Below are 26,660 nucleotides of genomic sequence, written 5' to 3'. Positions count from 1 at the left end.
ACATTAGGAAGTACATCAGTGAATACAAAGGCTGCTCATCACCCTGTTTCACTTCATTTTTCCAGCCTGGTTTCCATGCTGCCCAAATTTCTCAGATAAAGATCTGCCTTTTACCCTTATCATGCGCTACTAGATAGGGACTCAGTGTCTTCCTGGCCTCAGCCATCAGTGCCTTAAAGTTATCATCTCCATACTGAGCCAAAACCCAGAGGCAGAATTCTATTAAATGCAACAAGCTGGGAGAACTGCAGCTCCTTGAGTGAGGAGAGAAACAGAAAATGGAAAACTGGCCCTCCAGCCCAGCTCTGAAAGACCTGAGTGCACCTTAGTCTCTGGTCTCCACTGCTGTCATTAACTGGAGAGCTGCGGAATCAGGCTCCACAACTCTGAAGGGGCCTCTTCACCTTCATCCCACCAGATAAAGGACAGCCAGTCCTGGGCTCAGTCTGTTGATGGGGATGTTTCTCTGCCTTAAGTTGCAGATTCAGAACTGTGCAGAGAACATAGAGCTGGCTGACTGAGGCAGGGTAATCCACCAAATATTACTGACCCAGTGTGTGGTTGTGGCACTGGCTGCTTTGGTATTGCCAGGTCCCCAAAGCTGAGATTGGTATTTTACACTGCCACGAGGTGTGTGTTCTGACTATGGATTGCAATACCATAGCTCATCATACAAATCCCCCACCCCTGCCCCTGCATACTGACAGAAAATAGGCCCTTTCCCCATGAAACTGGAAGTCCTATGTGAGAAGTCACTTGGTCTGCTGACATAAACATTATATATGCATGTGTGAATATGTGTGTGAACATATATATAATGTGTGTGTGTGAATATGTGTATCTATTGACTGATTGAGTGGCTACCCTGTATGTTGCAGAGTGCTTATCTCAGAGGAGGGCTATATCAGCCAGGTTAATATTAGTCATGATAACAAACCCTCAGATGAATAATGGCTCAAACCCAGTGTAAGTTTATTTCTTCCTCAAGGAAAGATCAAAAGAGGTATCTCTGGTCCCCAGGTGGTTCCCTTCCAGTTGGCGATTCAGGAACCCAAACTCCTTCCTCCTGATGGTTCCATCTTTAACATAGCAATCCGAGATTGCTATGCTGAGTTGGCTGCATCAAGCTGGTGGAAAGGGAAAGAGCATGGAGCACCGCGTGCCGGAGATATTCCTGGCCGGGACAGACATCACTTTTGCTCATATTCCGTTGGCTAGAACTAACCGTGTCACATGGCCACACCTAACTGCAAAGGAGGCTGGGAAATGTCTAGATGTGTGCCCAGAAAGAAGAGGAAATAGGTTTCATGAGACCTAGCCAGCCCCTGCCAGAAGGACAAAGCAGAAATATTGGGCTTGGCCTGCATTCTTGTAGAGCTGATTGTTACACTGCTCACAATCTCTTAGGAAAATAGACCTTACACACAGGAGCAGTTCAGCAATTGTGCACTTCAGGTAAAGTGCCAAAATGGGGGAGTGATATAATCCATCTGTGTGGGGAATCTGCTGGGCTGGAGATGACAGACAACCTTATAGGTGAGGTTTTAGTGCAGTCTTGAGTAGTGGGCAGGTTTTAGATAGGTGGACAGGAGCAGGGAGACTGTGCTGTGGAAAGATGGACAAAAGTGTCAGCTCAGAAGTGAGGGGCCCATTCCAGAGACAGTGAAACCAGTCTGGCAGAAAGGGAGGAGTGGACTGTCACTGTCAAAGGAAGCATTTAAGTGAAAAGATCTTACTGACCTCTGATTTGGAAATGTGTGAGGCTAGGAGTCTCTATTTCCAAGACCAAGTGGAATCTCAGTTACTAAGATAATGTAAGAGGTGATGTGAGGTCAATTTCAAACCTATACTGAAAAATCTTGCTAACTCTCATGTCTAAAACATAAAAAACAAACAAACAAACAAACAATGTCTCAATTCAGGATTCATCCAGATTCGCAGTTTAATGGTTTCACGTTTGGAATATTTCACGTGAGAGATTTATCCAGATGGACACTAACAGTAAACATAAACTATAGATAGGTCTGTGACAGAGAATTTGCCCTCTAAACTGAGCAGATGGACTTCTTTTAAGAGGTCACAGTGTTCTCCTGTCACTTATACTCTTTCTGACACGAATTTGAATTGAATTTCCCATGTATACATTCTACCTACTTTTCACTGAGACCTGAATTAAGCACAGATAACATCACAGTAGCAGTCTGACAAGTGATGTGCTCACTCACACACTTTTTCTCTCTCTGTGAGAATATATTTATTACATATATATATGCATAGGTGTGAAAATAAAAGCTTTTCATAAAAATTATTATTATAAGAAGTGTAACATCTATGGGCTTGTGAACTTTCGTAGTTATTTAGAGGAAGTTGTGTAAGAGGATGATATTTACCTACCATTTTCTTGCCTACAGCCTTAACAAAGAAGTAGATTTTATTTTCCAAGTCAATTTTTATTTGCCTTACATTTATGGAAACTATAACAATAAATGATTTGTTTATACCTTAGCATGTAAGAAATTACCTACCACCACCTCTTATTTATAACAATTAATTGGTGTAAGCCTGTGTGAATTTCAGCATACTACCTTATTTATTATTATTTCTGATCATGCCATTACCTCTCCCAACCTGTGAGGTATGTTGAGTAGCCACTTCCATCCCTCTGTAACAGGTGAGGAATCTGAGATAGAGAGGTTCAATTGCATTCCTGGGATCTGGCAAAACCTGTGCCTTAGACAGGGCTGGAACTCAGGTCCCCTGGCCCCTTGCCCTGGGACCTGTCTCCTCTCCCACATGGCCTTACCTGTTTTAATGGAGGGAACTGGCAATTTGGACAAAAACCGCTGAAATCTAATGTCATTTACAAGGATGGGTTTATACAGACACGTATTCAGTCAGAAAGCAAAGGATGACAACGTGCATCTGATAAGAAGGAGTGAAGTGTAACCATGAAACGAATAAAAAGTCAGATATCTAATCTGTAAGAACTCTTCTCCCAAATCACATGATATACCACTCAAAATCATTGTTTCTTTGCTGAATGTCATTTCCCATAACTTCCTTGACTGTTCGCATACTGATAAATGTATTCCTAGGTCTCAGAACATTATAATTCCTTGGGCACTCTCCATCTTTGAAAACTATATGTGGGTGGGAGCAACATAAAGACATCTTTTTCCTTGTAGACTACAACAGGCTTCAGTTGGGTACTCACTTATTACACACTGTGACAGGTCCTGGGGATTAAATGATCTTTGCCCATAGGAAACTCAGGTTCTAGGGGGAACTTGAGGTAAGGATTATAAAAACCATGCGGAAACAACATCCTGGTTCTTAGTTACCTGCTGATATCTTAGCTCTGTTGGAGAAATTAGAATTTTCAAAATAACAGGCAACCAGTGTAGGATTTATTCCCTTTTTGGTGAAAGTAACTCCACATACATGGATTGAAAGAAGCAAGAGTATAGGTCTGAAGCAAGTAGTAATTTGAAGCTCCATAGATAAGGAGGAGAACTAATCAACAGCAGAAAATAATGCCTTTGCTCCTGCAGAAGATGCAGCCCAGTCCTACCCCAGCACTCATCCTTCAGTAGGCACTCAATAAATGTTTGTTGAGTGGCCAACTAACCAAGTACATAGGGCTCTCACACAAGTTCAGCCTGAGGGGAGTCAAATGGAGAACAGAGTGAATGTGGCTCATTTTGGTGAAGTTTACGGTCCCTGCTGACAACATGGTAGATCTGCTGGGACAAAGTGACCTATGAGGCATGCCCTGCATTCTGAGATGATCCTAACATTAATTAGCGGTGGAGCATCTCAGACATTTCCCGGATCAACATCAGTATGCAGCAAGGCCTCTCCAAGGAGGAAAAGGAATAGAAAAACTTTTCAGAGGTAAGGGAGGCATGCTTAGCCACATTATTTACTTACTCAATTCGATTTTTTAGTGTCTGAAGTCGCAAAAGTTGTAACCAAGACAGACCAGGCTACAAGTACCATTTCTTAAATGTCATCAGCCTAGCAGAAACATTAGCTATAAATCACGAGTTTTATTGTATTTGCAATTAAACAGATCAAATTTAATATACACAGAAAGGCCTTAGTAATTAGTATAAAGATTAATGTAGTGAAATGTCCCTGGTTTCCCAGACCTCCCAAGCAAAGCTGAAATAAAGAATTGAGTATATAATCGAATAGCATGTGAATATTAATGCACAAAATCCTCCAAGTCTCCAGGTCCCTGATGCAATTATTTTCTATTCACATTAATTGTTCCTAACAGATGACATTAATGACTTTGAGTTAAAATGTGTCCAAGGGAAGATTTCATAAGACCAATGTTGTTTAGAAATAAGGTCACTTTTATAATTATTTACTCAAATTTTAACCACTGCTCAACAAAATAAGGTTAACATGGTGATTATTTTTTAATGTGAATATCAAAAGTTAATTTTCATAGTAGCCAATAAGTGTATTGGGTATTCACATTCTTCCTGCTGCTTCTTTTCCAACTAGTACTTATTTTTTCCTACTACTATTCCAGCACAGGTTGACAGACTGTGAAAGTAGGATTTTTATTTATAAGCTGTAATTTGCACATATCTATATGGAACACAGATAAATGAGAATAAACTTTTTTGAGTTACGATACATATTATCTAATCTAGAAATGTCAACTCTTTTGAGATTTAGCCGTTCAAGGCAGGATTTTGAAACAAACAATTAAATCATCACTATTCAGTGTGTCTGTTTGTTTTTACCTAGAAACTTCAGTCACGCATCTTAGATCTTTCATCCGGAGATTTGCTTTCAGAAGTGGAAAGAAGCCGGAGTCTGACGCAGTCACAAACCGATGCTGAGATGCACGTGAGTTTTCCTGTAGCCTTCGGAACACTTGTTTAGATTGTTATTTTCCTTCCATCAAATATGATGTCACAAGTGAACCATAAAGCGCATCCTTGAAGCGTTGTCAGGCAGATAAAAATACTTTCCTTTCTTGTATTCTCTGAAATTCAATATCATGTCCTCCAGCGGATAGAGGAAGCAGAAAGTGTCACTCTTGGCAAAAATATCATAAATCTTGGCTTTGTCCCCAAGATACCTTTTTGGGTATTGATTACATCTCAAAGTCTCTGAGAAATGGTCAAGAAGCTTTTTATTAAAGTCCATGTCCCCGATTATTCATCCTACCTTTATGATATATTATGTATGAACTTTAAAAAATTCATGGGCTGTATGTTTTTTTCTTTAGCAGGGGTTAATTTTGTGCTTATTTGGCAAAACTTTAACCAGCATGGCTTTTAGCTCTCATTGACATAAAAAAAGTAAATTGAAAAACATAAGAGGTAAATAAATACATAATGAAAAATGTTAGGCTTAGAACAATGACAGGTGAACATTTGTGCATAACTGGCTTTTTATTTTACTGCATAGTTTTATCAGTGTAGATCAGGTATTCTATATCAAAGGTAAATATTCTCAAGCTAGACTGGAATGAAATTTCAGTGGAAGGCTGTCACTTTAAACATTCATGAAGACCTTAATGGCATCCAATCTATAATGTGGCCTTAAGATCAGGAATTTTTTAAGTGTACAGTTTTTATCTAAGAAACTCTTGCCTTCATTCTCTCTTTCTCCTTTTTTTTTTTTTTTAACTAAAATTGTGGATTTTATATTGCATTTCTTACAGTAAAGATGTTAAAGCATATGAGTCACTCAAGGGGGTAATAAAAATACACAATGAGAAAAATACACTTTGAATACTGCAAACAGGGTGTATTTTGCCAATTAAGTCAACATAATTAAGATAATGTTGCAATGGAAGACAAATACATTTTTTGGCAAAGAAAAATTTTAGTAATAATCATTATCTATTGCTAAGTACAACTCTTCTCAGTAGGGTGCTTAGTGGTCTGTATATGTCCAGGAGTTCAGGTTACTGTCAAGGGCCGTACTTGGTGCTCTAGCATAGTAGCCGGGACCTGGGCCTGACATCAGAACGTTGTACTGGCTGGGGGACCTTAGGCAAGTTATTAACAGTTCCATGCCTCAGTTTCTCCATCTGAAAAATGAGCATAATGATATTTCTTTCCTATGTCTGAGAGTTGTAGTGAGGTTTAAATGAGATAATACATGAAATGTGCATAACACAGTACCTGCTAGCAATATTGGGGCAATAATAAGATTTCTGCTGTTTTAGCCTTCTTCTGTTCTTTTAAATATGTGGCATCACGCCACAGCCATGGAGAATCAGGCCAAATATGGAGAATGATAGCTGAGAAAGGTATCTACTAGCATGTCTCTCTAGAAGCTTATGTCAATAACTCCCAGCAACAAAATGTACCCACTTTTTGGTTGTTGCTCAACATAGTTCCTGTGTGCAAGGCATCAGACAACAGTGGCACATCAAGAAGTGTAAATACAGGGTCCCTTAGGGAGACTGTAAACTTCTGATTTAGTTTAAGAGCCAAGACACATGTATATAAAAAAAATTTAATAGTAGTAGCAATATCTAAAATTTACTAGGCATTACTATAGGCCAGAGGCTGTTCAGTCTTCACAATGATCTTATGTGGTTGGTGCTTTCATTATATCAATTTCCAAAGAAAGAAACTGAGACATGGAGGGGTTAAATAATTTTCCCAAAGTCAAAGAGTTAGCCAGTGGAAGAGCCAGGATTTAAGCCTAATAATGGCCTCAGAGTCCAAGCACTCAACTACAGAATTGTTATTCATTGGCGTAGATAATCCTACATGATAATCATGGGCTAATGAAGGACCCTGCAGGAGAAAGGAGCTCGCTTTGCAGCTATGATGTTAGAGATTCTGTGTCTCTTATTAAATTCAAACATGGATCATCTAAGATGGGGGAAAGGTGGGAGAATTTCCCAGTAGGGAGGACTGGCCGCTTCTTCATCTTTGCAAGGAATTAATCTGTAATCATCCACCGCACACACACACACACACACACACACGCACACACGCATGCACACACACACACGCACACCCTCTCCTCAGTGCACTGGTCCCTGGGTAGGATCAGACCATTCCCTTCATCCTGCTCCACACAGCCCAGGTCAGACTGCGAGATGACACAACGTACTACCAAGTAATCCGCATAAGAGGTGGACCTCTCTCACAGCTTCCTCTAGGGGTTTTCTACTCAAGGCACAGGTTCTGGACCAGTAGCAGCTGGGAACTTGTTAAAAATACTACATCTCAGGTCCCACCTCAGAAATACTGAATCAGAATCTGCATTTAACAAGATCTCAGATGACTCATGTGCACATCAAAGTGTGAAGAGCCTGCCTTAGAGGACACTTTTCTGCCTAACCACCCCAACCCCACCTGCCTCCACATGATGTTGACAGGTCTTCTTCACCTCCCTGAGGCATCCCACATCAAATCTGGCCATCTCAAGTTCAAGGTCAAGGGAGAAGCAACAATTCCTTTTTTCTCTAGCTCGTCTTCTGAGTTCTAATTTCCTGTCCTCTTAATCCAACATCTGAACAGGAGGTACAAACATGGGTGATAACTGGGAAAGGATGCTTATTTGTTAAAAGAGGCTGGAAATTGAGTTGTAAAAATAGATATAATTTTAATAGGTGTAGTGGGAAAGTATAGGTGGAAAACCCAGGGGGAAATCACATACAAGCTTCAGTACCTTGGGAAAAGGTGGAATATAAACTCTAACTGAAAGCTGTGCCGGGTGTGAAAAGGGCCACTGAAGAGGTTGAGATCTGGACGGCCTCGCGGGACACAGACATAGTCTCTCTGCAGATAGTAGACGTATCTGTCAGAGCAGAAGTAGTCCTAAATAAAACCCAACATTCTGCTTACTCAAACAATAAAATGTGAGAGAATGGGATGGAGAAAATGGAAAGCATACAAGTAAAAGTGGAGCGTAATGTGATATTTCTGAAAGTTTGTTCAGGGCGTGTTCCAGATGTATGCAGTGGCTGAAGAGTAAATGCCAGGTGCTCCTGAGCAATCAGACGATTGGTTGTAGGCAATTGCTGAGAAACAAATATGAACTCCCCTTAACTAAGTTACACGTAGCAATAAACTAGGTCATAAATCAATAGATATTGCTGAAAGCTGGATTTTAAGACAAGTTTCTCCTTTCAATGATATTTAGAGGCAAATTTCAGGGGGAGAATAGAGTAGTAAAATTTCTTGGGATTTTTAGATCACTTAAAGAGGTTGTTATGCAGCAAAAATGAAGTATCGATAGTGAGGCAGATGCCTGATATTGAAAATCTAACATTATTAAGCATTATGGTTATTGATTAGAGAGCAAATTAAATACTGTACTTATGTTGGGGTTTAATATTTACCACAAGTACTTCCAGAACAGCATTACCTTCCTTCCTCAAGCTGATGTTTAGTCACCGTCAGTTGGAACTGCATTTGGCGAACAGTGATAAGTATTCAGATACTAAAGGCACCTGTAAAGGGTCAATAAATTGCATAAGTAAGAGGCTTTGCCATTCTGCAAGTGACACAAAGACAGATGGTTCCCCATCAAAGAGTTTCTGAGACAAAGCTTTCTATAGATAGGAGACTGGAATCAGACTGTAATGGAAAGATTCCATTCTCGTGATCAGGATGCTAAATTAATTTAGCCTGTCTAGTTTGTGGAGCCTCATCTGTTACATTAGGGGCCTATAATGTGGCTGTCAAGATGTGCTTGGATGTGTACAATTTTGTCACCTGTGCCTTATGCAGACCCACTAGAATTCTAGCTGCCTGAATCCTCTGCATGGGACTCAGATCTATTTGGTGTGAGAATCTTGACCATTTGGACAACCAACTGATATGAAAAGTCCTATAGTCTTTACAATAGAACCTCATGATTCCTGAGTTTGGTGTTCCACTGTACATGGCTTCCTGAGCACTTGATTCCTGGCTTAGAGTGATGCTCTCAGAGCCACAGGGGACCATACGAGTAATCTGGCAGAACTGCCCCATCCTAAAAATGAAGACATTCAGGTCCTCCATGGAGGTTAAATGCTTTCTTTGCTCAATATCTCATATCTAGTGGCAGTGTGTAGCCTGAGATCCAGGTCACTGGACTCCCAGTCTAGTGCTTATACTCTTGAACCCTATAGTGAAAGAAGCTGCTCTGTCTTCTTCCTTTTGTAGCATTAGAGTCAAGTTTTGATATGGATCTGATTCTTTAATGAGTACGACTGGATAAAATGGGAAACTACCATTGTGATACTTCTGCCTAATGATGGTGGTAGCTCATACTAATTGAGCACCTACTTAGGGCAGATACTGTGCAATGTGTTTCTCATCTAGAACCTCATTTGGTCCTTGCAATAACCCTATAAGTTAGGGAGTATTAACATTATTCACTCTGAAAAAGGAAAAAGTAGCTCTAAGAGATTCAATAATTTCCCCTAGCATGTTAGCAAACGCCAAGATTTGAACCCCTAGTCTGTCTGACCCCAAAGTCTGTGCTTCTAACCATTGTGCTATACTCCCTTCTACCTCACTATCAAGTTGGTTGGTATTTACTCTCCCCTAGGCAAATCCCTAGCTCAGAGCTGTCCTGCTTTTTTAGGAATGCCAGCTGAATGCAAAATCAGGAACCCCTGCTTTGAAATGCCCTGGCTTGGGGGTTGTCATCCCTGGTCATCTCTGTCCTCGCAATAGCTGCAGCAGCAGCAGCGAACTGTCTCTTTCGAGCACCTGCAGCGAGTACTCCAGCGGCTCCTCCTACACGTGGCATGATGGGAAGAACCTCAGGAAAAGGGTAAGGCCTCCTTTCAAGGCATGTCAGCAACAGAGTGAACCAGAAAAGAATCCTCTTCTGATAGGAAGATGGAAGGTGGGAGAGAGAGCTGAGAAGGAAACCACCATTTGCTGAGTACCTGTTTATTTACTCCTCACGAAACTATAGGGAGACGTTATTCTCCCCATTATATGGAAGAGGTAATTGGCTCAAAAAGGTTAAGTTATTTGCCAGAAGTCACACAACAGATGAGGAGTGGAATGGTGATTTGACCCCAAATGATTAGGACATCATGCGAGGGAGTTTGAGAAAGAAAAGCATTTCCCTTCTGGTCTTTGATGGAGCCTATCGAGTTCACAGATTTATATCAAGTTGGAACCTGGAGCCTGGCCTAATGGAACTGACCATGCTTCAGACCAACTCAGACATTTCCAATTAGTTTTATGGACATTCTCTATTGCTGTGATGCTCAGAGAGACTTGTTACTGTCTACTGCAAATGAGAGTGAGCAAGGCCACTTGCTAATCCATTCTAGACTGAGCATCCCATGAGAAGTTGAAGCGAATGGGTTTTTTCTAGAGAATAGGAAGTCTGATGCATTATCTCAGAACAAATAGCCAAAAGTTTTGGAAGTACCATTCACTTTGTAGGAATTTACTGCTCAAAAGTAGCATTTATTATATTGACCTCCTCCACCCCATGCTATAGCCTCATAAAACACTAATTGACTATAAATTGGAGGGCAGCAAAGTAGAGAGAGAAAATACCATGCTAGATGCCAGCTACTACAGCTTCAGTGAAGGTCGGCATGTTCCTACTTAGGTGCAAGTGGTTCCTTTACCAGGTTTTTAAATAATTCCTACTGCTGGAATGACTCAATCTGCAAAGTGGGCTAACCAGACTGAAGATTCCTTCATGCTCTGAACAAACATCTTTGCTCACTGGTGCAAGCCAAGTATTTGGAATATCAGTTTTTGCAGTTTCCTAATGCTGAGGAAAAGCAAAGAGTACACGAGAATGGAAACGTTGAATCAGACTATTTGGAGGTCATGTTTCTATCATTTGTATAAATTTAGTTTACAGTTTCAGAAGCGTAGAAACCAGGAAAATGCCATAACTACCAGAAAATATTGGTGAAGGAGTAGCTTTGTCATACCCTGAACAAGAATTTAGAAAAAGATTTTAAGCTTGAATTTAGAGCTTATTCCCTTGGACTCAGAATTATAATGCAAAGTGTGGAGCCTGGTGCATTATCAAAATTGTTCCTTCTGAGGAGATGTTCGGAGGTCTGAATAATGACTGCTGGGAGCCTGGCTCTCAATGGACTGGGAAAGATGGTCAGGGATGTTTCCCCTCTTTGTGTATATCACTGGCTCCCAGAGCCCCTTGCTCTGCTCTTTTCGCTCTCAGACCTCTTCTTCTCTCTCCCTCTCAGAGATTTTTTTCTTTTCTTCTTTTGTTTTTTGGCTTAAATTTTTCAATTAGAACAATCCTTCATCTTGTAGAGAAACCTCTTCCCTGAAAGAGAAGAAATAGGATTTGAGCACTTCATACTGTCTTAGGTGGCCATCATCTGGAGATTTAATAGAGTTCTGTCTCAGAATGGTCATGGAGTACACCTGTCACATCTCACGGAGAAAAGTCCTAATTCACAGGGACCCAGCAAACTAGACCCAGTCCCATGAAGACATTTTAAATTTATATTATTTAAGGAGCTTCTACAGTTCTTACCGTGTACCTGGTACTCATTTAGTATTAACTTACATAATAAACTCATATAATATGAATTTGAATATGAATACGATATTAACTTACATAATAATAAATATATGACCAATGGCTCTCTTGAAGTTCACAAGTATGTTTTTTTGACTATTGTTTCCTGTAGAAACAGAAAGGAAGCTTGCATGAAATGCGTTAGCCTGCCCTACATGGAGGAATTGGGCTCTAATTAATGAGTAATTACCATAAATGCCACACGGCTTTGTTAGCACTTTACAAGTATTAGCTCATTTCATGCTCATGATAGCCTATTTAAGTAGGTTCTCCTATTCTCACCATTTTACACATGAGGAAACTGAGGTGCTGAGAAATTAAATAACTAGCCTAAAATCTCATAGCCAGTAAGTGGCAGAGCTGGCCAGTTACCTTCCAGAACCTTCACTCTTAACCTTTCTGCTATACTAGTCTTGTTGAATTGGCCTAAAATGGGGAGGATTGTTCCAGTTGTTGGGATGGATTTGTTCCCATTAGGACCAAGAATGTCCTTTAAAAAAAAAAAAAAGTGTAAAACTGTTGTCCAGTTAAGAAAGAGGAAAGGATTGTAGACATTAAACCTAGGCACCTACCTTAGCAGCAGCATCTTTGAGCCAACTGCACTGCTCCCCAGGGCAACTCTCTTCCAACTTTTCCCAGCAAAGAATGCAGCTTGTGGAAATGCCAGCTCTTCCCTCACCATCTCTCCTACAAGGGATTCATGCTTTTTTGTTTTTTTTTCAAGTTTCAAGATTGTTCCAAACTTTTCTCAAGTTATTATATACCATAACCTCCTATGGAAAACTGAATGACGAATGTGGCTAATCTCACAGGGCAGAGAGCCTGGCCCTGGGAGGTTTGTAGCCGCATGCCCTGGGATGAATCAGCTGCAGCACGGGCAGGCTCTGGAGAGGCAGAAAGGAAGTGGTGGGCACAGGCTGAGTGCATCTTCTATGGGTTGATCAAATCTGCCTTTTTAAAGCTGTGGTGGGGCACCTTTGCCTGGCTTCTCTTCTTTATTGTGAACGTGACTATCAGGACCACGGAAATTCTTAGAAATCCAAACTATGGCATCCCTCTCACTGGTCGACTATAATACCCAGACTCACTAATGGGATTTCTTCTGATTTCCGAAGGAGTTTGTAATGGTGCAGGGGAAGGGGAAGCATCACCACATAGCATCTATCCAAAGCAACTTCTGACCTTGGAGAATTTTCTAAAGAAAATATATAATGTTACTTAAAAGCAAATAAACATATAACAAATAAACAACATATGTTGTTGATAGCAGGAGAAATTTTTATGAAAATGTCTTAGATGTAAGCAAATGTTCACAGCTTGCTAAAAAGCCAAGATTCCAAAATAAGTTTCTGATGCTTTTTGAACCTCTGCATGTGAGCACATGGTTAGTGGTCAGAGTTATGGGGCAGGGGCCAGCCAGTGTGGAGATACCAACAGGAGCTGCAAGATAGGCAAAGATAGGTACAGAGCACACATCTGAAACCACCAGATTCACTCACTGAAGTTCTTCACCATTATTTACATAACCTTTTAAGAAAAAGTCATGACATCAGAGCCCAAATTTCACCAATTTCCCTGAATGCTAGTTTGTGAGTAAAGTCTGCAAGTTCCATCAAGAGAAGGGTATGGGGATAACCTATGATCTCTATCGTGACATTGACTAGTATAGAGAGGAGAATAGAGGCTAAGCTTAACTCTAGTAGTATAGCATCCTGATTAGGCATGCAAGCCCTAGAGCCAGACTGCATGGGTTCAAATCCCCACATGGCCTCTTTGGAACTGAGTCATAGAAAGAGCCCTGGAAACCGGAGTTCTCACCTTTGCTCCAGCTCTTCCTTAACTATGTGATTTCCAACAGATTTACCTTGATGAATCTCAGTTTCCTCCCTAGTAAAATAAGACTGATAATGTCTCCATCATTGTGTTGTTCTGAAAACTAAATCAAAGCACTATGCAAGTGGCTGGTACACAGCAGATGCTCAGCGAACATTAGTTCCCTCCTCTGCCCTTCCATTCCTTGTTAGCAATACTATGAAAAATATGAATGTCTGTGGAGAATGCAGTATTTTTTCTATGTCACTTCTTGGTCACTTCTCTAAAACTAACACTAGTATTTGGAGGTATGAAGGACAGAAAATTGACCCAAGTTAGTAGGTGAATCATTACTATGGTTTCTAACAGTAAATGCCCAGCTGCTATATGTATGTATGTATATCACAGATGTTCACTGCCTATCAAATAAAGTTATGAAGTCACATGACATCCTAACTATCAAATGTTAGAATGGAAGGGACGATAAAGACATGGACCAACTTCCTCTTCCATTTACCCTCTCTACCTCTCGTATGTACTGTAAAATGAGGCCATATTGTCTTCTGGTTATTCCTTAAGTGTACCTTAAACATTTCTTCCCAATTTAGGTCTCTGCCATTCCTTTCCCTCTACCTGGAAATCATTTCCCCCACTTTTGCACTAGGGCAAACCTATCCATCTTGAAAGATCCATCCTTGAAAGGACTAGGTAGTTTAAAAAAACTTTTCCTTAGATGCCTTTTGTAGTTTTTCCAAATGGACATATAGGCTCGCTCCTCTGAATTTCTGGAATGCCTACTACATTTGTACTTCTCATTTGCCCTCTTGACTTAGGGTTATTTGTGTCCCAGTCCTCTCCCCTGCTGAGTTGCATGCTCCTTGACGGCAGGGCCCTTGTCGTCTACTTCTTTATATCATATGCTACTTAGCTCAGGACCTGGGAATGTAGAGATTTGCTGCACAGTTAATGAATTAATTCACATTAATTAATTAATATATGCATTTATATATGAATATTTAGCAACCACTAGAACAAATTAAGTACAATGATGGACTTTTCCATCACTTTTTAAAATAATTTTTATAAATTTATATAAGTTTTATAAATTTGTGATCCACATGGTTCAATCATATCTGATATCTACTTTTCTTTCCTAGCAATCATCACAAAACTGGGATAAAAGGCTAAGTATTGACTCTTCGCTCCCAAGTGGCTTTGCTAGTCCTACAGATGAACTACCTCCAACTCGTCTCAAGGAAAGCCACATTTTGGAAGGACTAAAAAAGCTGCAGAAGCGAAAAGTGTTACTTGAACCCCAGTCAGTGATAACCAAATGGGGTTATAAAGATTGCATGAACTCAAATGAAGGAATATATTCTCCAGGAATTAAGAGTAGCAGCCTCAAGGAGTATTCCCCCTGCAAACCAACTGACGTGGGGAGCCTCTGCAAGGAGCCCCACAAAGCATTTGTGTATGATACAGATTCCCACGATGATGCCGATGAGGACTCTTCTTCCTTAGCATTGCTGCAAGCAGTTCCAAACCAGGGCTGTGGGCTGCATGGTTGTAAATTAACCCACAGTGTTTCTGACAGTCTATTTGGCTGGCAGATGAATAGAAAACACTTTTCAGAAGGCACGTCCTCAGTTTATCCCAGGGAAAGGCCTGAAAAGCTGACCAGTTGTGCCAGCAACTGCCCTTTGGAGAAGAAGCTGTGCCCAAGTGTGCAGGCACCCCAGGTACAGAGGGAGAGGGATCCACATAGTCAGGGCCACGTGGCTCTCAATCTCCAGCTCTCAGACACTGATGATAACGAAACCCTCGATGAGCTGCACATAGAGAGCAGTGATGAGAAAAGCCCTTCAGACTTGTCATTGACTGCTGACACTGACAAGTCCATGGAGAACCTGGACTTCCTCATGGGATTTGGAAAATCCCAACTTGGGTCTCCTAATGAGGAGGAAAGACAAGTGCCCATCCATTTAGAGAGTAGGCCAAAGACGTTTAGTTTCATTAAGCAGCAAAGAGTTGTAAAAAGGACTTCTTCAGAAGAATGTGTTACTGTAATATTTGATGCAGAAGATGGCGAGCCCATTGAATTTAGCTCTCATCAGACTGGTGTTGTCACCGTTACCAGAAATGAAATTTCCATCAATCAAGCCCCTCCTGGACCTAAGGCAGAACACACTGAACTTTTACCTCAGGGAATTGCTCATTTACAGCCAGGAGCTGCTTCGAGAGACTACACTTTTTTAACAAGACCTGAAGGGGAAACTGAGAATAACATTCCAAAAGATGATGTAGGTAATGTTGCCGCAGCACCCACTGAATCTTTCAGTCCCAGGACAGTAAAGCAAAATACTCAGCGACAAAGACTGGCCAAACCAATACACAATGTGTCATGCCAGAGTAACTCTAGGTCTTCAGTGTCCATGGGTATCTATCAGAAGCAAAGTCTCACAAAAATACCAGCCAGGGGCAAGTCTTCACCTCAGAAATCAAAAATAATGGAGCCTGAAGCCTCCACAAGAGTCCTCTCATCTGGTCCTGTGAGTCTTGAAAAATTATCAGCCTTAGCTCCTGGGAAAGTCTCACGGTTCAAGAAGAATGAGGGCCCAGTGCCTCTCTTTGATTTACGGCCAGATTCACACATTCCAAAACATCCCACCCAACTTCCTCATGGCTCCAAAATGTCCGGCAGAAGGGATTGGGTCCAATGCTCCAAAAGTCAGATTCCAGCATCACAGTTGCTGTCAAGGCCCCTTATTGAGCCTAGTGACGATGGAGAACCCCCCACGAGGGATAAACACTGTGACCCTGGGCCAGGGGTGAAATCACCTCCCCCCCCACCCCCTCCAGGCAGGTCAGTCTCCCTACTCATCAGGTCCAGTTATGACAATTTGCCACCACCTTCATCTACCAAGTCTGAAACCAGGGTTCCCAGTGAAACAGCAAGAATAGTATTCAAATCCCCCCCTCTGAAAGGATCCTCTGTTCCTATTATTTCTTCTAATCAGACCATGACAGAAGTACAGGGGAAGAAACCTTCTATGGCCTTCAAAAAGCCCATCTTCACGCACCCTCTGTCCTCCACAGAAACAGTGATTCAAACCAGATGCTCTGCTCATATCCCCTCTAACTCATTTGCCGTGATGGCCCCAGGGCCCCCAAAGATCTCTCCAAAGAGAGGTATCCCCAAAACCCCACCTCACCAAACACTTGGGACCACACAAACAGATACAGGGTTACGAACTCCCAAGAATTGTCCTTCAACCCATGAACCACTGGAAATACCGTCCTCCAAAAGTGTATCTCCAGGAAGAAAAGGACAGTTGAGTGACAGTGTCTCCACATCACCCAAGCCTTCCTTCTTAGGGGTAAATGAGTCACCATCATCTCAGGTTAACAGTCCCTCATCATCACCATCCTCTAAAAGCCATAATGCCCCACATGGTTGTCAAAATGCTCACGAGAAAGGACTTAAAACTCGCCTCCCAGTTGGGCTCAAAGTTCTCATGAAGTCTCCCCAATTGCTCAGGAAAAGTTCCACAGTACCAGGGAAACATGAAAAGGACAGTCTAAATGAAGCCTCTAAAAGTTCTGTGGCTGCAAGCAAGTCTAAGCCAGAGGACTCCGGGAATTCAGCAAGCCTTGAGACCACAGTGGGTGAAAAACATGTGAGTCCACTAGGTTTGCAACCACAAGACAGTTTGTCTGAAGTGCTTCCCCTGGAAACAGCAACGCCAGAGTCATTGGAAAATAGCATCCTTGGGGCCGATGAGAAAGACGGGGTGGAAAACAGGTCTGTGAAAAGATCCCTTTCCTCCAACAAGCCACACCTAAAACCAGCTCTAGGCATGAATGGAGCCAAAGCCCGCAGCCAGAGTTTCAGTGCTCACTCAGGAGACAAGCCCTCCACTCCCTCCATGGAAGGGCCAGGCAAAGTTCGAACTCAGATTATTACCAACACTGCTGAGAGAGGCAATTCTCTCACCCGGCAGAGTTCCTCCACAGAAGGCTCTCCCAACAAGACCCCTTCTATCCTCATGTCTGACAGTCTCCTCATCGCAGGGAGGCCACCTGGACATCCCTCCTCCAGGCAAGGCTCCCTGGGGAGCACGGGCAGCTCCAGCAGCCAGCATGGGAGCCCAAGCAAGCTGCCTTTGAGGGTCCCTCCAAAATCTGAAGGGCTCCTCACCCCACCTGGAATGGAAGACCCGCAGGCCTATGCCCAGGGAGGATTCTCTAGTGTGGCTGCTCCTGAGGAACCAGGCAGTGACCACTGCAGTTGCCCACCCACCCCCCCAGACTGCCCACAAGCCCTGCAGAGCCCAGGGAGGACGCAGCATCCAAGCAATTTTGAAACAAGCAGGACCTCCAAGTCGGAAACTTCTGGAAGGTATCCAGACACTTCCACAACCAGGACTGGTGCTATGAGCCCAGAAGCCCCCCTCTCACCCACAATCGAAGAAAAGGTCATGTTGTGCATTCAGGAAAATGTGGAGAGGGGCCAAGTGCAAACAAAGTCGACCTCTGTGGAAGCGAAGCCTAAGCCCGGGCCTTCTTTTGCCAGCTGGTTTGGTTTTCGGAGGAGCAGGCTTCCAGCTCTCAGTAGCAGGAAAATGGATGTCTCCAAAACCAAAGTAGAAAAGAAAGATGCAAAAGGTTTGGGGTTTGGAAACAAACAGCTAAAATCAGAGAGAAAAAAAGAGAAAAAGAAGCCTGAACTACAATGTGAGATAGAAAATGAACTTAACAGAGACACGGAGTTGGCAGATAGGCCAGACAGTGGTTTACAAAGCAAAAATAATCTGAAAACACCACAAGACGTTTACGGCCAAATGAAGTTTGAACCGAGAAATAGACCCAGCCCTGTAACATGTTCAACAAAAGATACTTTTATGACAGAACTTTTGAACAGGTAACGCATTGTCCAAGAGGGTGGCAATGTCGAGGGGTCCCCCCCACCCCACGAAGAGAGTTGTTTGCTTCCTGCACATTAAATACCAGTCAAGCACGTTTTTCATACAAGCAGAAATGCATAGTAGCAGTCTTTTATACATTAGCCAGAATTTAAACAATGAAATAAAAGTTAGCAATAAAATGATAATTTAGTCCATGTTACGTTGTTAACCAAACCAATGGTCTTTGAAATTAAAGAATGGTAAGTTTTATCAAGGTTGATAGAAATTCAACCTACACTAGGAATCATGAATGTACTCACATGGCATGAAATGGAAGAAAATTACACTTACATTTTAAAGTACACCGATCTCATTGATTGTACCAAGCAAACGTATACTTAGAAACTTTCCAGAGGTAATTACATTTCCTGCTGATCTCAAGCCAGAAATGTGTTTAGCAATCATTGTTCAGTGGTTTTTATTTTGCACACCCCCGTCTCACAAGCAGTCATAAAAATAAAAATAAATTATTATATTATCAAATCTAAATTGATACACTACTGGAATATCAGATGAGAAGTTGATCAAGGCCAGTGAGAAAACTTATCACTCAAGGGTTTAAAGACAAAGAAATACATAGAGGTTACTTTAAACATTAAAGGGCTGGGAAAAGTAGAGTGATTGAAGGAGAGCAATGTAATTTATCAGAGGAATCACTTTCTACCTGCAGAGTTGATAAGAAAGCAGCTCAACAGACAGAAAGTGGATCAAATAATGTTTCCTGCAGGAGTGTATTAAAGGGCAGCTCCCAGGGCTCCTGTCTCACCAGCAGCTCTATCAGCACTCAAGGAAACCATAAGAAAAACATCAAAACCAAAGCTGATATGGAAATACCAAAAGGCTCCCTGGTAAGTGCTCTTCCGTCCTGGTTGTAAAGCGTTAGCTTCTGTGACAAGCCGGTTGGATTCTTTCCACCCTTTACTGATGAAAATATATGGGCAAGAGATTACGAAGGGAAAGAGAAAGTTAAAGAAAAAGAGAAAAAGGAGAGAAACCCTGGTGACAGCTGTGGCAGAGAGACGGCAGCTAGATTGTGAATGGGCATGGCTCTCTCCAGTACTGCTGCTTTGTTAGGTCTTCTCAGAATGATGGTGTAATCACAGTGCAGGCAAATGATGCTGCTGCTGGCATATTCAAATTATACCCTTGTGCTGGGAATTTATCTCGATGATTATTTCTGTCATTTCCAGCAACACAAAAAGGAATGAAAATGATTATAAAAAATAAAAGTGCTAAGCAATTTAAGAGAATATTGGCTATTTTGATGATTTGATTTAAGCATTTTTCATTTTTTCTGAAAGATGTATATACCAATTCATCCTACCTAGACATCCTACTTAGACAGAAGGTGTTAAGACTAAGAAACCCTTTTTGGAACTTGATTCTCTATCATTTAGTCTTTTAATTATGAGGTCCAGGACTCAGGGGCTAATTTCCTTTAAAAAAGTTAATAAAAGGTAATTTTTACATTCCTCCAAGGTATGCTAGTTTCAAATAATATTTTTTGTTTTAAAATTACCTTAAATTGCACTTACTCTCCTTGTATTCTTTCTGTTCTTGCATAATTGATTTGGTGATGTTCGTTGTTCCTTTCTGTAAGTTTTAAAGCACTTAAACCAAAAAAGATTCTCTATACAGAATTACCCTATCCATATATTTTTGTACTCTAATAAAAGAGATTGTAAAATATAGTACATGCTACCATTTCCTTAGGGAAAACCAGAATATGAAATAATTATACTTTTTTTTTTCCTGGAGTGGTTCAAGAGTAGAGGAGATTTTAGAAGTAATTGTGACTTGCATTATTACTTATTAATTATTAGTTTAATTACTTATTGATGTTTAGGGTTCCTTAGAGTTTCAAAAACCTACTTTAATTTGAGACAAATGCACATTTAAAACATTTTTTTCTAATAGCTCTTGACTCTGAAGAACTATAAGGTGTTTTTTTCAAATTCTCTGAAATCATATGCAGACTGCATTCTTTGCAAAAGTTTTTTCTTTTCCCCCCATTTTTGCTCTCGGCTTTCAGGGTATCATCCTTTCTTTGAAAATGTAGATGTCTCCTGCATTATAAAACCACAAATTCTAAGCATATCTAAGGCTGCCCTTGTAGTGTCACTGAAAGGAAAGAGAGAGAATGAACGTGTGGAAATGTGCAATATGCCGGAAATTCAATCCAACTGATCTAAAACTTTGATAGCCTGGCAGAGCCCTTATCAGAGGCACTCAATTTAACTATGCTCCATTTAATATGGTTCTGACAGCTTAGGGTATATCTCCACTGTACAGAAGTACCAAAAAAACAAAAAGACCCTCTGTTGGGCTTTTACAATTTCAATTTTTGCTTTCTTATTACTTCCTAATGCTAAAGTAATTGACCATGCTTTTCCTCTCTCGTCTGCGGTCTTTCACAGTGTAGTAATATGTCCTTTGGTCCTTCCAGAATATCTGCAAGAAGCACTCTGATTATTTTCTGTGAAGTACAAAGATTCCCTCACCACCTCAAATATACATAATCAATAGGGATATGCTAATTTTTCTAGTTAGCTGCAAGAGGAAATTAGTCATGCTGGGAAGCTTTTCCATACAGAGAAATATTATTAACCTGAATAGTTGACTACCTAGTCATATTTTAAATGGAAAAGGCAGTGTTTTTTGTTTCATCTCCATAATCATCAATGTAGATTGGGCTAAAATTACTAATTTCAGACAGGACATTGCCATAGTGTCCTTGGGGACTAGTACAAGAATAGCAGTGAAAACGTATTTATTATATGTTATCAGCCCATATAGGGAGGAGATTAGATGCAAAATAAGATGTATTCTAATACCATAGCAAATTGATGTGAAGACCCAGGAACCTTTTAAAATTCAGAGTTTAGGGGAATTTTCCCCTACTAAGACTAAAGATACATTTGCTATTTGCTTATTTTCAAGTGTGTTGCAACAACTTCTTCTCATAGCAGTTATTTTGGATGAAAACAATAGCTATATACAATGTATTACATATCACACTTTTTTTCTGAATAAAACCGCTGTTCAAAAACCTTACAACATAATGTACTACCATTCCTTTTCCTTTGCAAACTAAGACTATATTTAGTTATGAAAGAGTCCTAAGGTGTTTTAGTTATTTTAGTCTATGGTGAAAATAGTAGGAAGATTCTTTCCATATATCTAACAAATACGTGTATGTAGCAGCCCTCCACTTGGTTCACTCGTAACTGCATATCCATTTTCAGGATTGCTAGATACATTCTAAAAAAAGGTGTAAAAGTCCCATTAATCTTTTACTCCTTTCAAAGAGTTAAGTCTTTTACTCCTTTCAGAGCCTTAATTAGAGGCTTATGTCCCCATTTATACCATCATTTACAGGCCACTTAGCTCTAATTTTTGTGTAATTTAGACAAGGGCCATGTTACTTTGTATTTTTATTTAAATTATATAAAATCACTGTAAAAGGGGAAAAAGGCATCCCCGGGAAAGATTGCATCGGTATTAAGTAAATAAGTCAGAAAGAAATGCACTCCACTTGCTACATGTTGTAAGTCTTCCTTCCTGTGGATTTAGATAGTTCTCTGAAATGAAGAGTCTCAAAGGAAGGTAGCTTCAGGCTCCTGTTTAACTATCACTGGACAAAATAAAAATCGTTAACAAAATTAATGAGATCATATACCTTCATTATGCACTAGACAGAGATGGCCATTTTAATATGGGTATTTTAATTTAAATTATGAGTATTCTCTTCACCTAGTGTCACATAGTCTGAAAAGAGTCACATATGCTAATAAAAAAGCATCAAATACCATCCCATTAAAATGGTACTGTGGTGATGAAATAGCATAAAATAGTACAATTATTACACAAATTGTTATCATCTTACTAAGTTCTGCAAAATGTTATAATTTCAACATCCTTAATGGAACAGTTCTGTTCTAAATGCTATTTTGATGCTAATAAGAAGATTCATATTGTGCCCTCCTCCTGCAACATTTTCTAAATGACTCACTTTTCTAAAGACAATGCCTTCAGGGAGTTTTCACTCCAGAGATCACTTCCTTCCTCACTCAGGTTCATTGTGATCTTTTCCTTTTCAATGAACTTTAACATCAAAGTGTTGTTTTCTTGGGAAACAATTCATGGTAGGATGATTCAGAGAAGGAATATGTACAGAATTATAAATGAAAAGTATCCCCAAATATTGGGTTTAATTCCGAAATTAGGTATATATATTGGTCAGTGGTGAGTTATTTTCTCCCTTTTTCCTCCTGTGTCCTTTGTAAGCTCATTCTTCCCTCCTTTTCTTCTTCTTCTTCTTTTTTTTTTTTTTTGGTGAGGAAGATTAGCCCTGCAATCCTCCTCTTTTTGCTGAGGAACATTGGCCCTGGGCTAACATCCGTGCCCATCTTCCTCTACTTTGTATGTGGGATGCCTGCCACAGCATGGTTTAATAAGCAGTGCGTAGATCTGCACCCGGGATCCAAACCTGCGAACCCTGGGCTGCTGAAGCAGAGCATGCGAACTTAACCACTATGCCACCAGGCGGCCTCTCCCGGCCTCTTCTAATGGTAGAAGTTAATAGGATATAGTGGGTGCAGTGACATTTAATGGTTACCTGTTATAAACTGTTATTTGGTACAGTTCTTGACTGCAACTGCAGAGCCCAAAAGATGGCGAAGACTTGCAGGTGTACTATTAGAAGACTCCCAAAGTACTGATAACAAACTTAAACCAAAAATATCCCATAGTTATTGCCTGTGAGTCACCTGCTACTTCTTACCAATGGGACATTACTGATATTGAGTTGTATCTGTTCCTGGTAGAGCAATGGCTGAGAAAATTCTAAATACCTAACCACCATTCTTTTCTGAGCGAAACTTCTTGGTTCTGTGACTACTCCCATCTTTGAAGTGCTTCACCACGTGAAGATCATCCCACTTGTCCCTATCTTTGGCAAATTCTTAAACTTGAGCTGGCAGCCCCTTACCCCCAGGAAGATTCCCACAACCTCTCACCAATACCCAACCACTGTATGATCAAGAATGAAAATTAATTTTAATGTCAGCCTATGAAAAATATAATTAGCAAGGGGAATCTGCTGCCAAAATAAATTATGCCCCTCATTTCCATAGGCAAATGGATTTTTTTAATTACTCACCACTTTGCATTGAAATCTATTTGTATGGATAATTAGAGCTGACAAGTATGCCATTCCAAGACACTCCCTCGTTTTCCATTTCTTTGCTGATTCTTCATCCAGCCCCTTCAAATTCAAAATTTCCCTTCATGGGTCATGTGCTCCTCATGGGTCATTAGCCCAGGAGAGCTCAAAGAACTACGGGCCTTGTCTAGAAGCCCAGTTCCTCTGATAAATCCCCAGAGGTCACATTTAGCATTTGCTGTTCAGCACATAAAGCCCTAGAAAAATTCTGACAAGGAGCTGACAGGTGGGACTGCCCGATGGCTTTGTTTCCTTTCTTGAATATGATACTTGGAGAAAGGTGGTGGTGAATTTCCGCAGAGGGTTAGGGAACAAGTAGGGAAGCGAAGCAGTGTCATTGCATACACACACGCGGAAAATTTTTGCTACTCTTAAATAAAAATATAGCTTATATATACTTGGAATACTGCCTACATATCTAACTGCCAGGCACTAAGAAAGATAGTAGTTCTTGAGAAGGTCTGGAAAGGATGACTGTAACAATATGGTGTGCTCTGGAAAATTGAATTATAGCAATGAATAGGGGTCAGGAGAGCCCACTCTAAAACTGAAATCGTTTGTGACCTTGAACAGATCACTAACCCTCTCTGAGACTCTTTTCCTTTATCTCTAAGATGAGAATCTTGTTCTAAGTATTGGATTCTTTAGGTTAGAATTTCCTAGGCTGATGGAGATGATGATTCACCCACATTCCAGCAGGTTAGCAAGACACCCCTTCAAGTTTAAAATTGGTGGATTTTGAAAAACCCAAAGGAAATACTATTTTATATAACAGGTGGGGGAAATATGGAACATATTGTCATAAGAGCTAGAACGGGCTGAAGATATAAATAGATTTCCTTGATGTTTCTATAACTAAGGATAGAAAGTTCCTGTTGGATTCTTAATGGAAATTAAGGTGTTTGGGGTATCCTTTCCTTGGTGGGTCTTTTGGTAGCCTTGTCACAAAGAGATCACTGAGGTAGGTGAACCTTGGAAGGCAAATAAGTAACACGTTAGCCTTGCTGATGCTCATTCCACTTTTCCCCTCTGCCATCCTTAAATGTGCACTACTAGAAACAGAGCTTGTTGGTGAAGTCTTTTTTCCCCCATTACCTAACTTTCTTCCTCTGGAGATGCTAATAGGGCAGTGCCTGCAGGGCAGACAGCTGACAGGGAAAGAAAGTGATGAAGCATGGCCTCTGGTAGTCAACCCTCAACACTCTCTCCTTGTGAGGGTGCAGGTAGTCATCTACATACTGTCTTGACTTTGCCATCTTCTGGCTATCAGCATGTACAGATTAAGCATCAATTACATTCTAATATTGGAACCACAGTCGTAAAATGTAAATAATTGGCCTTATTCTATTAAATATGAAAAATAGGAGGTAAAAAGTAGAAAGCTAAATCTAGCTCAAGGTCAGTATGCAGCCATAAGACTTTCTACGTTGCGAGTATAAAATCATGATTTCTTGGCATTTAACTCGAGCCCCTGAGCAAATCCACTGACAACCTTTAATGTACGTGCCTAAGCAGAACCCCCATTGCATTCATTGCGCAGTTCACATTGTTATCATTGGCTGCTCAGGTGACTCGCTGGGATATATTTTAAAAGAGCTCTTTAGGGTCATTCTGCCAAAGACCACAAGCTGTCTTGATATTGAGGCCAAGTCTACACTGGCATAGTCAAGTGGAAATTTGAGAATAACAAAGTTTCCCCAAATGAACACAAATCTGAAGCCAGATTTGCTGTGTTTGAATCTCGGTTCCATCACCTGGGAGATTGCTTATCTTGTCTGTTTCTTCAGGTCCTTCGCTCTCAAACAGAGCTAACAATAGCACTTACCTTGTAGCATTGTTCTGAGGATCATGAGATCATAGGTGTGAAGAGCTTAAACAGCACCTGCTATGTAGAGTTCAAGTGTTTGCTGTTTTTATTATTATTGGGATTGGTGAGGATAGTGTTACTACTGCTGCTACTAGATTGGGAAGTAGGGGACCTGGGTTTTAGTTCCAGTGTTGCCATTTACAATATATTTAAGAAAATATGGTGAACACCATGTAGTCTATACAGAAGTCAATATATAATGATGTACACCTGAAATTTATATAATGTTATAAACCAATGTGACCTCAATAAAAAAAAATAAATAAAAACTTGCTGGATCTCAGAATTCTCATTTGTAAAATACTGTGACTATATTAGATTCTCTCTAGAGTTCTCTTTGATGCTACACCATTCAGCATCTGGATATTCCAGCTGAAATATAAGGGGAATGTTTTTGACCTGAAAAATCTAGATAACTATGTCACTGCTCTAGTTCACTGAGGATACGTCATAGTCACCTTATGTTTCATTATGGAAAGAAGAAAAAAAAATAAACATTTTCTTAGAGAGTTATATTTTAGGAAAGGGTCAGGAGATCTAAGTATATTTCTTTATTCTTATGAAAATGACTTGTGGTGGAAGTCACTATCTCTAGAGGAATTACATTTCCTTAGACTTTAATTTTCCTAACAGCTCTGTGTTACTGACTTTATTAAGTATTAAAAACCAAAGCTGTTATCTCCAAAATCTTCTGTAGAATTAGGTACCCTGTAAATTCTCACTTTCAGAGCTGGGGTTATATTCCTGAAAATATGCTCTTATCATTAAAACTTGTAATAAAGCCAAGTGATAGAGTGGGGGAAAGTGGAATGAAGAAAATACATATGTATATGTGTACACACACACACACACACACAAGTTTGTTATAGAATGTACCATTATTCTGAGGATCGCAAACAATCTATTTAATAGAATAAATAAGAACTTACAGTATTTTCTTGTTGCTACAGATAAAAAAGGCAAATGAAAACCTGCAAGAGGATGAAGAAGATACAATTGCAGATTCTGCATTTCAGAGCCACATCATAGGTAAAAAGTTGTGTCTTGATACATCTTTAAGATATTTTCTACGTGCGACCTTCTTTCAGACATGGTGTATTCCTAAAGATCATGTCTTATGCCTCCTTATATCAGGACTGCATCTTAACTTCTCACACGTGGTTACTTTAATCTTCTTAGACATTGGAAACTGCCACAAAATAAGTAGGTCAAAGCAGAACCTATGAAGGAAACATAGGTGTTTGCAAAGGAATGCAATGCAAACTGATGAGAAGTGAGT

General features: G+C 40.4%; 1 protein-coding gene across 5 annotated transcripts in view; it reads left to right on the top strand.

Moving 5' to 3' along the window:
• The window catches only part of NCKAP5 (NCK associated protein 5), a 906,791-nt gene that overhangs the window by 786,896 nt on the left and 93,235 nt on the right, over positions 1-26,660 (top strand). For 4 of the 5 annotated variants that reach the window (XM_087435074.1, XM_087435075.1, XM_087435076.1 and 1 more), the window contains 5 exons: positions 4,765-4,866; positions 9,568-9,759; positions 14,484-18,247; positions 18,961-19,138; positions 26,332-26,410. In XM_087435074.1, the coding sequence (XP_087291200.1) occupies positions 4,765-4,866; positions 9,568-9,759; positions 14,484-18,247; positions 18,961-19,138; positions 26,332-26,410 (4,315 nt within the window). The remainder of the gene's footprint in view (positions 1-4,764; positions 4,867-9,567; positions 9,760-14,483; positions 18,248-18,960; positions 19,139-26,331; positions 26,411-26,660) is intronic. The other variant, XM_087435078.1, reaches the window with a different exon arrangement.

This window comes from Ceratotherium simum, chromosome 9, assembly GCF_057802395.1.
Source record: "Ceratotherium simum simum isolate JZ-2026a chromosome 9, ASM5780239v1, whole genome shotgun sequence".
Lineage (NCBI taxonomy): Eukaryota > Metazoa > Chordata > Mammalia > Perissodactyla > Rhinocerotidae > Ceratotherium > Ceratotherium simum.
The sequence above is the reverse complement of the archived record's forward strand: the minus strand, read 5'-3'. Positions and strand labels throughout refer to the sequence as shown.